The sequence below is a fragment of the Synchiropus splendidus genome, chromosome 6 (genome assembly GCF_027744825.2).
Source record: "Synchiropus splendidus isolate RoL2022-P1 chromosome 6, RoL_Sspl_1.0, whole genome shotgun sequence".
In the NCBI taxonomy this organism is placed as follows: Eukaryota; Metazoa; Chordata; class Actinopteri; order Syngnathiformes; family Callionymidae; genus Synchiropus; species Synchiropus splendidus.
In genome coordinates this window covers 18,903,447-18,917,621 of record NC_071339.1, presented here as the reverse complement: position 1 = coordinate 18,917,621, position 14,175 = coordinate 18,903,447, and the positions used below count along the sequence as shown (strand labels likewise).

At 40.8% G+C, this 14,175-nt stretch overlaps 1 protein-coding gene across 4 annotated transcripts in view; it reads left to right on the top strand.

Annotated features, from left to right (window-relative positions):
• The window catches only part of kif5ab (kinesin family member 5A, b), a 104,184-nt gene extending 90,032 nt beyond the window's left edge, over nt 1-14,152 (top strand). The window contains exons 25-29 of one of the 4 annotated variants that reach the window (XM_053867126.1): nt 2,922-3,141; nt 6,503-6,561; nt 8,969-8,996; nt 9,881-9,960; nt 12,158-14,152. In XM_053867126.1, coding sequence (XP_053723101.1) covers nt 2,922-3,141; nt 6,503-6,561; nt 8,969-8,996; nt 9,881-9,947 — 374 coding nt within the window. In that variant the 3' untranslated portion in view covers nt 9,948-9,960; nt 12,158-14,152. Of the gene's footprint in view, nt 1-2,921; nt 3,142-6,502; nt 6,562-8,968; nt 8,997-9,847; nt 9,961-12,157 lie in introns of all 4 variants that reach the window. The other 3 variants (XM_053867125.1, XM_053867124.1, XR_008414781.1) reach the window with 3 other exon arrangements.
• Nucleotides 14,153-14,175: the final 23 nt, after the last annotated feature.

Below are 14,175 nucleotides of genomic sequence, written 5' to 3'. Positions count from 1 at the left end.
TTTGTGTCTCATTAGACACCAGTATTGAGTAGTAACATCAACACTGACCCCATGGTTTACGCTGCTACTGCTCCATCGGGCATGTCTTGGAATTGTGCCGAACGTAAATATTATTACAAAATGTCCAGATACTCCTTCATTATTAAGAGCTGCAAACGATCCTTGTGAACACAGATGTGTCTGTTGACCTCTATTAACCGCAGCTTATGGACAATATTTGTGGGTGTAGAAAAATACCAAATCATTATAACCCCGACAAGATTTATATTTATTACCACGGGGTAACAGAAGGATCACTTGTAATCTAAATGAAATCTGGGAATGAATAAACTCCACCACCTTTGTTTCCCCGGATCTCAGCCGTGTGTCGAGACACACTGTTTCATCACGTTGGTATCTGCTATCTCTCTGTAGCAGCTCACCATGAGACGGGGCTCTCTGACACGGTGCAGCAGTTCTCGTCCCGCTCCCGCTGTGATTTCCTCATAGACAACATCCATTTTTACGCTCGCTCCTCTTTCGCCTCACTGTCATCTGTCAACTCTTTCTCTTGTTCCGCCAACTCACCACAGCCCTTCTGGGTTTCTCCTGCTTTTGAATTACAGTCCACTGGGGAATCTAGCCTCCATGTTTCCATATTAAAGTGCCGTTTCTCATTTAGTCACTGGCTTTCTGTTTGTTTAGGAGGTAAACTGGTCCACAGTTGGTCATCTGGCGATCGCTGGTGAAGTGCTGATGAGGCTTCATGAAACGGAGACATTTAAGAGCCCACTAGATGGCACTAAAACCTATATTCAGCTAGCACTTCAATGAAACCTGGTATTATTTTCAGAGAGCGCCACCTACTGTGACTTGAAAGAGACCTAAAGAGCACACTAGCATCGGGTTAAAGGGGTTTCATGAAACACTTTTGTCATTTTCTGTAGCCACAAGATGGCACTGTCTGCTGAATAATTTTGGGCTTTGAGCAACTGGTGTGATGAAACCTCACAACAATTTTACTGTGCTTTACAATTGTGGACACTGTTTCATGAAACCTCATCAACCCAATATTAATGATTGTTACATCAGACTTTGGTCTTTCACAGGTGCGTCAGAACTGCAACACCAGCTTTTCATGTTATTATTATTATTATTATTATTATTATTATTATTATTATTATTATTATTATTATTATTTCCCTCACTGAGTTGTATGTGGCCAACATGGCCGTCGTGTGCATGTGCTCAGGGTTCAGTGCAAGATTGCAGCTAAAAACGAATTCAAATAAAAGTTGGTTTTCAAAACAAACCTGACTGAATGTTTGAAGCATCCTGCAGTTAGAGAGGAGCTCCACCAGCGAGAGGGTTGCTGATAAAGTGCTGCTAATGAAGTGCTGGATGGTGTGCAGGCGCTGGGGTAATTAGGTAGCTGGAGATAAGATGTGGACCGTGTCCAGCTCTGAGACAGAAATAAAAAATACAGGACGAAAGAGAAGATAGTATCAGAGTAATACTTTTTACCTTGGCACCTCACTGTCAGCCTTAAAAACTTGGGGGAACTGCTGCACGAAGGGAAACAAACCACCTAACCAGTATCGTCCAGACAACACGTGCCTTATTAAAATCGAAATAATGACAGTGTAGACTTGAATAAATGAGGTGCAAAGGGAAAATGGTGTGATAGTAAATAATGTGTGTTGAGGAAGGCCCTCTGAATAAAATCACGAATGAGAAATAAACATTAAATATGATGCTTCCTTGTTGTTGCCATGAAGTCAAGACTGAATCGATCAAATACTGCAAAATGAAAACCTCTATTGTTTTCAGTCTGGAGAAACCTTCTGTGTCCTCAAATACATCTACATTTACAATCTTCTTGTTGAATAAGTAACAAAACAGAAGTTAGTAGAAAATCATCCTGAGATCGCAGACCAGCTAATTCCCATCTATAATTTGTGTTTCAGCCAATATTATTGTCCTACATATGAAGGTCATTCGTGATTGGTTGTTGCTCTCCAGCGAGATCATGGTGCATTCAAGTGATGTAAGAGCAAATAGTTTTCCCAGTTTGTTTTATTTTGATGTTTTAGTTGGGTTTTTTTTTAAATGATTCACTTATCTGCTCACTCTTTAACCTCCTAACACTTAAAAAGAGGAAGTTTGCTGTCAAACCACAGAAAGCATTTCCTCAGCTGTCAGTAGTTTGGTTGCACCGAATCCAAGTTGCATTGTTCTTTCCGAAACTGGCCACATATAATACAAACACGGCTCTCATGACGCTAACTGCTGCAGTGCATTATGGAGCTTTAAGTATGAGTGGTTGGAGCAAATATTTCCGGGACGCGCTCCCACTATAATATGAAGAATAGTCCTTCCTTACTTCCTTATAACAGCCGTTCGGTCATTTTTCCATAATTAGTTCACATCTGAGAAATAACCCAGAGACTCTATTGTATTTTAATTTTAAATCACATTAGCTGCGAGCTCTCATTACGTATCCACGGATTAATGAAGCAGGGGTTGAGAGGAGCAGCGTCGCTGTTTGATTAAAGCAGGGCAATTTGGAGTAGTTTGGCAAGTGTTGCATTGACAGGGAAAAGTACCATCCACAGAATGTGCCAAACCTCCGAGATTATAGCAAAGTTTCGCTCCAGTTTTTGACCTTGCATTGGTTGAATGAATGAGCAACTCAGTCAGGTGTTTAGCTCATTTGAAGGATGATATAATAGTGACCCATTTGATTCCGATCTCATTTCTATCTCTACTATAAGGTCACACACTTGTCTATCGTGAAGTACTTTACTTGAAAAAAAAAGTGCTTTCTGAGTTGAGAAAATAACATATTGATTGGTTGGTTTCATTTTGCATATCACTTCTCCCCCAGCAAAATTCCTTCACGGTCCGTGATGAATGAATTAATTCAGTCTTATCTCTCGCAGCCAAACCTGTGCGTCCTGGCCACTTCCCAGTCTGCTGTCCCAGCAACCCATTCTTCCCGCGGGGATTCAGCGACCAGCCAATCACCTTCACCAACGCTGCTTTCCAAAACAAGACAGACGCTCCCACCGCTCCGTCAGAAGAGGAGGGGCAGAGGTGTCCTGAGGACGTCTCTAATAACATGGACACGGAACACAGTGACACCAACGACAACCACAACATGTGAGTGAAGGGTGATGGGTTGAACTTTGGCCGTCGCGGTTGTTGGGCAGTGGCAGAAAGACTCGCAGCTAAGTCGTCCAGCTGAGGCTCAGCGTAGAACTGCTGCTTTACTTGATGGAGAGATCACAGCTAAGCTGGTTTGACGAGTACTAATAATAATAATAACAATAAAAATAATGACATTAACAATAATGACAGATGTTGAAACAAAGGCATTAGCTGGCGATTCATAGATGATCAGAGATGATGTCGTACCGCCGATTTAAAGCTGGATTCTCTGACTACAGTCACCTGTTTTGTTTTGTTTTTCTTGCTGCAGTGACAATGCTGAATAAGTGTTTTCTTTGCTAGTGTGCAATGCATTTTTCCAAGTGGAGTTAGTCCCAACAAAGGTCAATGTTGTTGCCAAATACTGTCAGCAGTTCTTGCGCCAGAACCCATTTGCAATTGGACCCGCCCAGAACAAGTAGTAGTGATTTCCCCCCTGGGAACTGCACTTTGTCTAGCACATGGGAGAGACAGTGTGATAAAACATCTGCTCCTGACTGTCCATCCGAACACCTGCCCAGAGGTTGCACTCACTAGGACTCTGTGTCCCTCAATACTTGGCATGGGACGAATCATAGCTTTGCTGGTGGCTGAAGGTGTTCTTGTAGGCTGGTGTGCACCCTGGGGTCACAGGGTGTTTCGTCCTTCAACCCCACTGATGACTCCTTGAGCCCAAACAGTGTCCTCTTGCTTCAGTTACACCCAGGCTTTTAGCTAGGATTTTGAAGAGGGCTTCCAAAGCCCCGCCAGCAGCCCATTCACCTCCCAACACACCATGTCAACAACTGACTTTACAACTTGCTTCGTGAAAAATAAGCTGTAAACTATTTGTACAAAAGTTACTTTTTATGAAAACAAACATCTGAGTCAATTGATAACAGACATGAAGTAGCTGTTGCCACACACTTTCAGATGCAGGAGTCTCCTGGGCAGTTGTTTGGCGTGTGGCGACACTCGAGATGTGGATAACCGCAACATTACGCCAGTAAACAAATATGGCGGCCAAGCTATGGCTGCAAAAAAAGCCTTTTCACGGAAACCAGTGTGATGGCGCTACTTATACGGGCACTAATAATCGGACATTTAGGGCGGCCTACAGAGAAAAAACGGGGAGTTCATCTTTTTTCATATTTCGCAGGTCAGACGCTCTCCTAGCTAAAAGCCTGGTTACGCCCATTCACCATGGTATGCCTGGTATTGCCTGGCGTCTGATTCCAAGTCACCCTCCCATGCTTCTTGGCTCCCCTTTAACTGGAGATAGAAGTGGAAACAGAGTGTCATTTCAAGAGTTTTCCATTTAAGATCCACACTTTCCAACTGCCTGTGAAACAGCAGAGTTTCTTTGCGCTTTAAACTGGGTTGAATTTTGAGCCAGTTACAATTGTCATAGCATGAAATGATGGGCGGGCCAGGTTTGGCCCCCAGGCTTCGGGTTTGCTCACAGTCGGGTGAGGACAGCAGCCAAATCAATCTTAAGCAAGCCTCACGAGTGGAAGTGATGAAAATGGATCCAGGGCTCCTCTTCCACTCCAGCTACAGAACCAGACTCTTCACTTTCAAGCCCAAACATGAGTCACCTGCTCATTTCGAGCCCCTCAAGGATGCTCTTTCTGCTCCTTCTTTTTAACGTTCTGTCAAGACGATCCCTCTCAGTCATCACTAAACTGACCCTGGAATGTAAACCCATCATGTTTGTGAAGGCTAATTCCGCTCCCTCTCCGGTGCCGTTCTACTGAGCCTCGCCAGTGTCGCCTACACTAGTGGACGGTAATAACATCCTCCATCTTCTCCAGACATCTCACGTTTCTAATTTAGTTGAAATGTGACTTGATAACTCACACAACGGAAGGATGTTTTATGATCAGGTTTTGCTCATAGGAAAAGACACTTCTGCTCATCGTCTGCCAGCTTCCACGCAGCCATCTGTCCAGCGACAGAGCGATGACATTAAAGTGATAAAAGCTGGCAGGTAATGATGAAAGGGAAATGCCAGGCATTTAAAGTGTGTATAATCAAAGAGTCATTTTCATAGCAACTTATTATGTTTAATAGAGTTGCCATGAAGGCGACAAAACAGTTTTTCCCTTTTAAGCAAACCTGTTCGCCACTTGTGACCATAGAAGAGTGGAGAACCGACCAGGCAAATGTGTGGCACGGGGGCCACATGTGGCCCTTTGGCTGTGTTTTGTTTGTTCTTCAACGCCATTGTGATTAAAATGATTTTAAAGTTATGACTTGTACTTTTATTTGTTTTGTGTTTACGTCTGGTGAGATTATATTGATCAAGTTTCTCATTGGAACCTAAACTGGAAAACTGTTTATTGGCCAGTAGTAGACAAGTAAAGACAAACTGTATTTATTTATTCATTGCTTGTGGTGTCGGATGCCAGTAATAATAATAATAATAATAATGAAATATGATAAATCAAATGAAGGTGTTTTACTGAAATATTCCCCACCTGGAAAACAGATAGATTTATGATATACTGTATATATAGAAACTTTAGATAAAATATTGAAATAGTCATTATTTTAAAGCTATTTTTTGTTGTTACTTTTTTATTTCATTCATACAGTTTATATCATCTTCTTTTTTATTTGTTTACCTGAGCATTATTTAATTTTAATTTTAATTTATTCATTTGTTGAGTTAAGTTTTCCAATCATCACATTGCTTCTTTGTGTTTGTTCCATCTGCATTTTGACTCAACAGCTCCTCACGGCTGTCACTGCACAGTATGTCATGGACCCTGGTGTAGAGCCAATTGAATTGAGAGTGGTCTTCTGGCTCAGCTCGTTCTTCTCACACTCCTTGCCCAACCAAAGAACAAAACTCACTTCTTGACTGATCTGTGACACTGCTACATTTAGGCAGACAGGGGAACGGACTTCACTCTCATCTGAAAAACTGAATTTCACCAAAAATAAATGTGTATCTGTCTCTTTAAAACGGCATTCTATTCCAAGTTAGTATTGCTGGCTTTGTGCAGCAGGTGAAGACGCTGTTTCTACTTCCAGGATTGTCCCGAGGCAAATCAATCTTTCTGAGAATGAAGTGGACGAGCAACCTGTCCGAGAGTTCACACTTTCCCATTCCCAGCTGTTATCTGCTTGAAAGCATCTTAATATATATATATGACTGAACCGTGGAACAAAACATCTGCTGTAATCTGCCCCGACAGTGATGTATCATGCTGCAGCTCACGAACAGCTCAAACGCTCCTTCCCTATTACAGCTCTATTATATTCCACTTAAAGGCCGATAGAAAGATCAGCATTCATCTCTGCAACTCTGTGTGTCTCTCTCTCGCAGTCGCCCAGCTGAACCAGAGTGCCAAGCCGACGCTGCAGAGATGCTGGACTCAGAAAATGGTGAGAACAGACGATGAATGCCAGCAAAAGAGTGACGTCTTCTGACTGAAAATATGTGTTTAAAAGTCAATTTCTCCGCACTTCCGCCTGTCTCCAACTTCATGTGCGAGGTCAGTGGAAATAGCTGGTGTTAAGATTCTCATTAACTCCAGACTCAAGAAGAGGACGGTGATTTAGTTCTAGACAAAGGAAAGTTAGCGATAAACCCGACGGCCTCAGACGCAGCTCTCCTTGTTTTGAATGTGTGTCTGAGGCAGATAAATGGTTCCTTGGCTGTCATTACTCAGCCGGACAGAGCGGCTCACTGCCCACCTCCGTCTCTCGGGCTGTGTTGACCACCGAGACGTTGTGTTGGAACAACACACCATCTTAGGAAGAGGCAGAATCTTAGTGAAATATTGACTCAACTGGCCTCCTCTGACACATGATCTGTGTTATTACTTAGATGGTAGTTGTCATGTGATCATGTAGATGAATGAAATATGCTCATACGTGAAAGTCAGGTGTAATATTTAAGCTTATATAGAAATATTTTGGAGGAAATAAATGACACATTATCACTCACTGGATTCACATTATTTTCTCAGATTAGCTTGAAAAACATAACTAAAAAAACAATTTTATTTTATTTTATATATATATATACATATATATATATATATAATTTAAATAGTAATGCTATTATTATTATTACTTGTTTGCATAAAATGGGCTTCACAATGAACATAATTGAAATTAAACAGCAATAATACTGTTAACTATTTTCTAATACATAGTTGAAAGTAGGAAACATGAAGAATGAAATACTTTTCTGTTCTAGTGTATATTTAATTTAATAATTTAATTTGATGTATAATTTGTGTGTGTTGATAAATGAGTCATACAAATACATTTAATGTTTTTGGGGGGAATTTTAAGAATTAAATGAAGTTGTTTTTTGAATTTTTTATTTTATTTTATTTTAATTCAAACTGACTTGAAAAAGAAAATTAGTATTCAGACATGCACACTTATATTTTTGTGATTCATGGTGCTTTCAGATGTTAATATATCAATCATTTAGACTGAAATTTTAAGTGCGTCAAGTGAGTTGAACATTGGAACTTTTTAAAATAAAATAAAAAAGACATAATTCATATTGTTTTTATACTTAAATATACTGGCTGAAAAATGCGATAAAAGTCTCTTTCAAGATCAACACAAACTTCTCGCAATTCAGATAATATTACTATAAACATACAATTGATTATGTGGAATAAAAGCCGACGATGAATTGGATACATGCAAGAGTTTATTTCTGTGATCTTTAGCCTGCTTAGGTTGAAGGGGTTTAAGTCTGTCTATGAATACTGTCAAGACTGAAATGATTTATCCAGTCACCAGAAAGCATTTTTCATGCCCGATTAAGTACAATACAAAGTGCCGAGCGAAGGTTAATGCAGCATTTTCATCTATCACCTTCAGAGTTTAATAAAATATGTATACGTTAATACATTTCTTATTGGTATTCAAAGACTGAAGTTCATGCATTACATAAATATATTCATGACTTTTACATTCAAGATTATGTTTCATTTTGCATTCCTACCACCAGGAGTTGTTTTCCAGTGGATGGAGATGATCAGTATGCAAAGTCATCTAATCCAAGGTCCACGTTTGATGCATATCACACATTCTATGGTCATTTAATAAAGCAGACGAAAATATACCCCACTGTCAAAATGAGCGTTTAGTATCATGGTTTAAATGGGATTGAAAATAAATACCAAGGACGAGTCTCCGTTCTGATGGTTTTCATATGGGTCAAATGTTACTCATGTTATCCAAAGACGCAGTGAAGCAGCTGAAGGTCCAGTCAAACGCAGGGTCCCCTGACACGTCAGTGCTAACAAATGAGGCGACCACTGAGAATAACAATGACTTCAGTCCAACATCCTTGACACGCAAGAGGCAAACACGCTGTGTCGGCAGTTTCCCCATGAAATTAAAACCCTGACAGGTTCACCAGACTAAGGATCTCTGCCGTAAAACTTCAGCGTGATGAATAAATATGAGAGTGGAGCTGTATTACTGTCCTGCAGAGGAAATGTCAGAGTCATCTATAAAGAAAAACAGTGGGTAATTATCATGTTAATTTTCACATTTGTTGATGAAAAGAGCAGGGCGGGCGTTTGTTGGAGCCACAAATTCTCCCTGACATGTGACCTTTTCACGGCTCTCATTTGCAAGAACACGTTGAGTTGAAGTGGCATGATCCTTTTGCGCCCACTGACATGAGTGTCTCAATCCACCACGTCCACTGCACTGCTGCCTGCACCCGTGATTTCTGTGCTGCTTGAGTGGTCTGTCAGGGCCGACCCCTCCTTCACCAGTCTCTCACTCTGCACCTGCCTGCTTCTGTTCACAGGAAACACCACAGATATCAATGACAACAGGTGAGTTCCCCTGTTCACAGTCTGCTCTTCTCATGTGGATGAACGTCTTCATCCCTCTGAGCTGCAGTTGGATCTGACTCACTTGACTGAAATCACTGCGCTCTCTGAGCCCCACTGCAAGCTGTGTTGATTTATAATGATTCATATTTAATCATAATTGATTATTTATTACTAGTTTCATTATTCAGCCATTTCATTAAAGTCTGTAACTGAGTTATTATAATTATTTATTATTTATTTGCATTATTCTCTTATTTAATATATGTACATTTTGTTTTATTTTAATTAATCTATGTATTTATTCAGTTGATAAGTTCAAATGTACAAATTTAACTCAAGTCACGTGAGGATATTTATAATTCAAGTGCTACGTTGAATTTATTCCTGCATGTAGCACTTCCTCAAACCTGTCAGGAGCCAAGAATATTCACCGCTGTGCATGATTCTTCTGTGAGCCAGTATACTTTATTTTACGATGGAAGTCATAATATTTAATCATTGCGATCAGATATAACAAATATTCATTTTATTTCTTTATTATTTTGATTTTTACTTTTTACTTTGAGTTCAGATTCACCAATGATGGCTTCTAGTCCACGCTTCACTGCTTTTTCTTCCTCATATTTTGGCATTTACTTCCTTTCACAAATGCATTTTTTTTCTCCTAAATATATTTTAAGAATAACAAAGCTGACAAAAACACCCGATAAGTGAACTCAATTATTTGCTTAGGTTTGTTTTCATTGTATCCTCTGTTTTATAAGCCGTTCTGATTTTGCCTCTTTGCTGTTTGTGCTTCTTCCATCGCCGCCTGCTGCTGCTTCCATTCCTCCGTCGCTCTGTCCATCCAGCATGTGTCTGAACGTCAATTCTGTGTCCCGAAGTGAGGTCTGCGACAATCACGACCCCCAGAAACTGTACAGCTTTCAGCCGGTGGCCTCTGCCAGCTAATAGACCTGCGCAGGTAAGAACCTCTGGCCAGTTCACGCTTAGCTTCAGATCAAGAACAGAATACAAACCATGGCTGTGTGAGATGTGTTGAAGAAAGGCTTGAATTGGGGGATTTTTCAAACCCAGCCCGACTCCAAATATTATTTTTAGACAGCACTCCGCACTTGCTTACTTATTGCTGTGCTCCCTGAGCGCCGAATATTAGTTTACCGTGAATATTTACTCCTCTAATGAGTGTGCATTTGCTCCCTGTTTGCTTGGTCGGAGCTTTTATTTGCAAATTGCTTCTGTAGTTTGCTGTTTGTCTTTCCAAACACAAAGATCCCAGCAATAAACTTCTGCGTTCTATTTCAAATTATGCGATAAATTGGCTCCCGGGTCTGAAGTGGAGACGCCAGAACCGTCTGCCAGATAGTAGTTGTTTTCAAATCAGAGCTGTGAATCGTCTCCGAGGCTCCTGGGGAGGACGCAGACGCTCAGACTCCTTTTTAGGACTCCTCTCTGAGTAACTTTTTTTACATAATTACAGAGAGAAATGTTGTGCTGACGCGACTGAAGAGAAATTGTTATGAGTTGAGGAGGCAGATTTCTATGAATGAATTCATGGAATATGTTCATGAATGCATAATTTAGGGTTCAGGTGAGTGGGAGTTCCTCAGGTGACCATGTGATGTCCGGGGTGAGAATAGACAATCTCCCCTTCTGCTTGTCTTCTGAGGCTGAGGAGAACAAGGAGCAATTGAAGGTGGCAGCTAGTGGCCTTCTCCTCTGAAACACTGCTTTTATCAGCTGCAGCAGAGGGCCGCGCAGTGATGGCGGACGTGACAGGAAGTACATCAATTTCTGCTCCTTATTCTCACTCAGGTTGAGATGCGTCTCCCTCTTCAAGATGGTGCAGATCTGATGAGGTGAAAATGTATTCTCTCACCTGCGTGAGTGAGATGCAAGGTAGATTTGAAACAGACGAAGAGGAACATTATTCCGCAGCTGCTTTTAGCACCACTCAGAATCAGAATCAAATTTATTGCCATGGTCAGTGGGGAGCCCACCAACTAGGAAAGAGCTTCGGAATGAAGTGCTGTCAACAAAATAAATTTAAATAATATAAAATTACAAAGGCTGATCACAAATTCAATAGTCAATTCAATAAGGAAGAAGCTGTTCTTGTGCCATTTTCATGGCAAAAAAATGACAGACGCCTTAAGCAACTGCTTCGTCCCAAAAGCGACCGACGGAGGGCGCCGTTGGTCTCAACGCCCATGTTTTACTAACATTACCACCCTTCATCATTTATATTATCCTAACTGGCCGCACACATGATGCAGGAGAGTATATAAAAGATCTTTCAGGGCAAAGGCGATGCCTTCTAAGGGACAAAACCACTGGTGGAGTTCATTCGAGGGCTCTGCATGTACTAATAGAACTGGAGTTACATCCAGGTAACTTTCTCTTCAACCTTCCATGCTTGACACAATTGTTATTGAGACTCTTCTTTGCTTCTTCTTGTCGATTTTCATTGGTGGCCGGAAACTAGCTTGAGGGTGGATTTTGGATCCAAGAAATAAAGCAGAAGAAAAAATAAAGAAAAATAAAGAAAGAGAAGCACAAAAAAATGAGTTTCCAAAAAATTTACCAAGCAAATGAAGTAAATATCAGTAAAAGTGGTTTATTTCCATTTGAAAAAAGTTGTATTTTATGAAACTAGGTTTCAAAAAATATACAGTCACCGTTCTGTGAATTTCATATTGTCTGGTTGTCAGCTGTAAACAATATTTTATTGCAGTGGCTGTGGACTGTATAGAATTTGATCATAGACCCCAATTGGCCCCAAATCCAGGTGTGACTCAAGCTTGAACCCTGTTACTGGCTGCAGGGAATCTGCAGCTGCAGTCTGAACATCAAAATAATTCCTGTGAAATCCAGTGAGCCGCTTGTGTCACTACACGGCCCTGACCTGCTCTTCTTCCATTATCTGCAGTGTTCAAAACCAGAGCGTCAACTTCCCTGCGACTTCTTCCACTACATGTATTTTTCTGCCTGTTAAGTCCATCTAAAAAGAACCTTTGAAAGTCGGGCTTCTTTGAGCGATTCCCAAACCCCAGTCGGTGAAAACACCAGAACTGACTTGGGACACGTTCCCTCTGGCAGCAGCTGCTGTCTATGAAAAGTCTGCGCCTTCACTGTCTGTCTCCTCTTCTCTCCCTCTGCAGGCGAGCATTTTTATTCTTCAGGCCTCTTCTGTGAATCTGCATGCCGGTGACTTTTCCAGCGTCTTCTTTCCTCTCTGCACTCCTGCTGTGAACAAAACTGTCCCTCCTCCTCTGTGCTCCTTCCCCTCGATGATGTGAATGTGAAAGTTGGAACTGTGACAAACGTTTGGTTTTCAATTCCCGACCTGGCGCCTCTTTCATTTCCTGACACCTCAGTCCTCAAGTCCTCAGTCTGGACGACAGAGCAACTGCACAGCGAGAGGAAATATGTAGTGCTCAAAGTGACCTGCAGAGGGTGCTGTGGGGATTTTAAAATAAACGCTCTTCATCAATCGTGTCAACCAAAATGTTTTCTCACCATACGATTGTTTTATTTTTGACTCATCTGAAAGGTGAAGAAATGAATGATTTTAAGTGAAGAAGTCCTTGTGTAGCAACTATTTTTATAAGGTGAATTCTAGTTTGACATAAATAACAGTGGTTTACATTTGTAAAAGCAAAAATGTTCTATAAAGCACTTTTATTTTGCTATTTATTCTTTCATATTAGCTTGCAAATATGATTTTTTTTGTTGTTGTCATGCCTGGGCGGAGAGTTTAAATGACACAAAACCAAAGTTCTGGTGAGTCAATCCAGAGTCAGTCTGGTGCTGTGCTGGAGGAGGGAATGTTGAAGGAACTTAGTCTTATCTTGTGTCTATCAGCCACATTGATAGTTGCTAACAGGTTGTTCTTCTCTCGACTATACACGCTTAAAATTGTGCCAGAAATTCTGTCTATTTTAACAGCCCTAGGGCTGCTATTATGTTATTGTTATTATTTTTAGTGTTGCTGAATTGCATTAATTTGTGATTACTCGCAGGTTAACTCTGATGTGCGATTAAATGAGATACATTTTTAAGTCAACGTGCACGACCAAATTGATGCACATTCCTTTGTTTATTTTTTTTATTTTTTTGAAAGTGTTTGCGTTGGAATTCATACCTCTGATATTGGATGTATAAAACACAACCCAATAATTGAACACGCAGAAATAGAAATGAAAAAAAAGTTTTATATATTTCAGTGTAAACATTTTCTTAACACACATAAAGTTGCCGAGGTATCGCTCAAAATCCTGATCAGACAGTCAGGAGTGGAGCGAAAGTGAGGCGTGTGTCAGGGAAACTGCTGTATCACTAGATCAGAGCTGTGTGTGGCTTCACGCAACAAAGCAGAAACATGTTTAAACCACAAATGAAAAACTGTGGTTTGTGAGGAAGTGACAGCATGTTTAGCGTGATGTGTAAATTCTTCTCTGTGATATGTGACTGGATTATCTATAGCCTGTTACTGACTCTGGATTGTAAATCTGAGCTCATAATCTACTTCACAAACCAAAGTGGATTGTGATCGCCCTCAGTTTGGATCAGAAAATATCAGGTTTGCGACTTGTGAGTGTCCCTCAAGTCCTATTTTGTTTGTGTGTCAGAACTCAGCACCAGGTGGTGTTGTAGCTGGGATCTGAGGACACCAGTGAAGGTTCAGGTGAGAGTTACCAGTCAGGATCAATAAACATTCAGGTGGCACTTTTTCAAAAGATCATCTCAAATGCATGGAGCACTTTAACATGTTTTAGTTTGCTTCTCGTAGTCGTAGTGTCTCAGCTCCTCTCGCCACCATTTGTTTCATGTAGAAACTGTTTTGCTGCTCCTTCCCCAACCCCCTAAAAAAAGCCTTTTTTGTCTTGGTTGTAAACTGATTTTGGATGTTTGTGTGTCTCATTTTATTTAGCCAGTCCACAAAAAAAATCCCTGTGGATGTCAAGTTGTAGCCTAAATATGCAGGAATGACAAAGGCTGACGGCGAAAAATATGCAGCTAAAAGGATTGTGTTTGTTCAACAGTGTCGGTCGGTGAGTTTGTGGTGTGTGGTTTTGTGCATGCGGTACTTTCTCATTCTGTAGCTGCTGGAAATCTGTACTGTTCAATAAAGCTGATGGAAGCTGGTGTCCTGCTCTTTGTTTTTCATTGTTTTAGA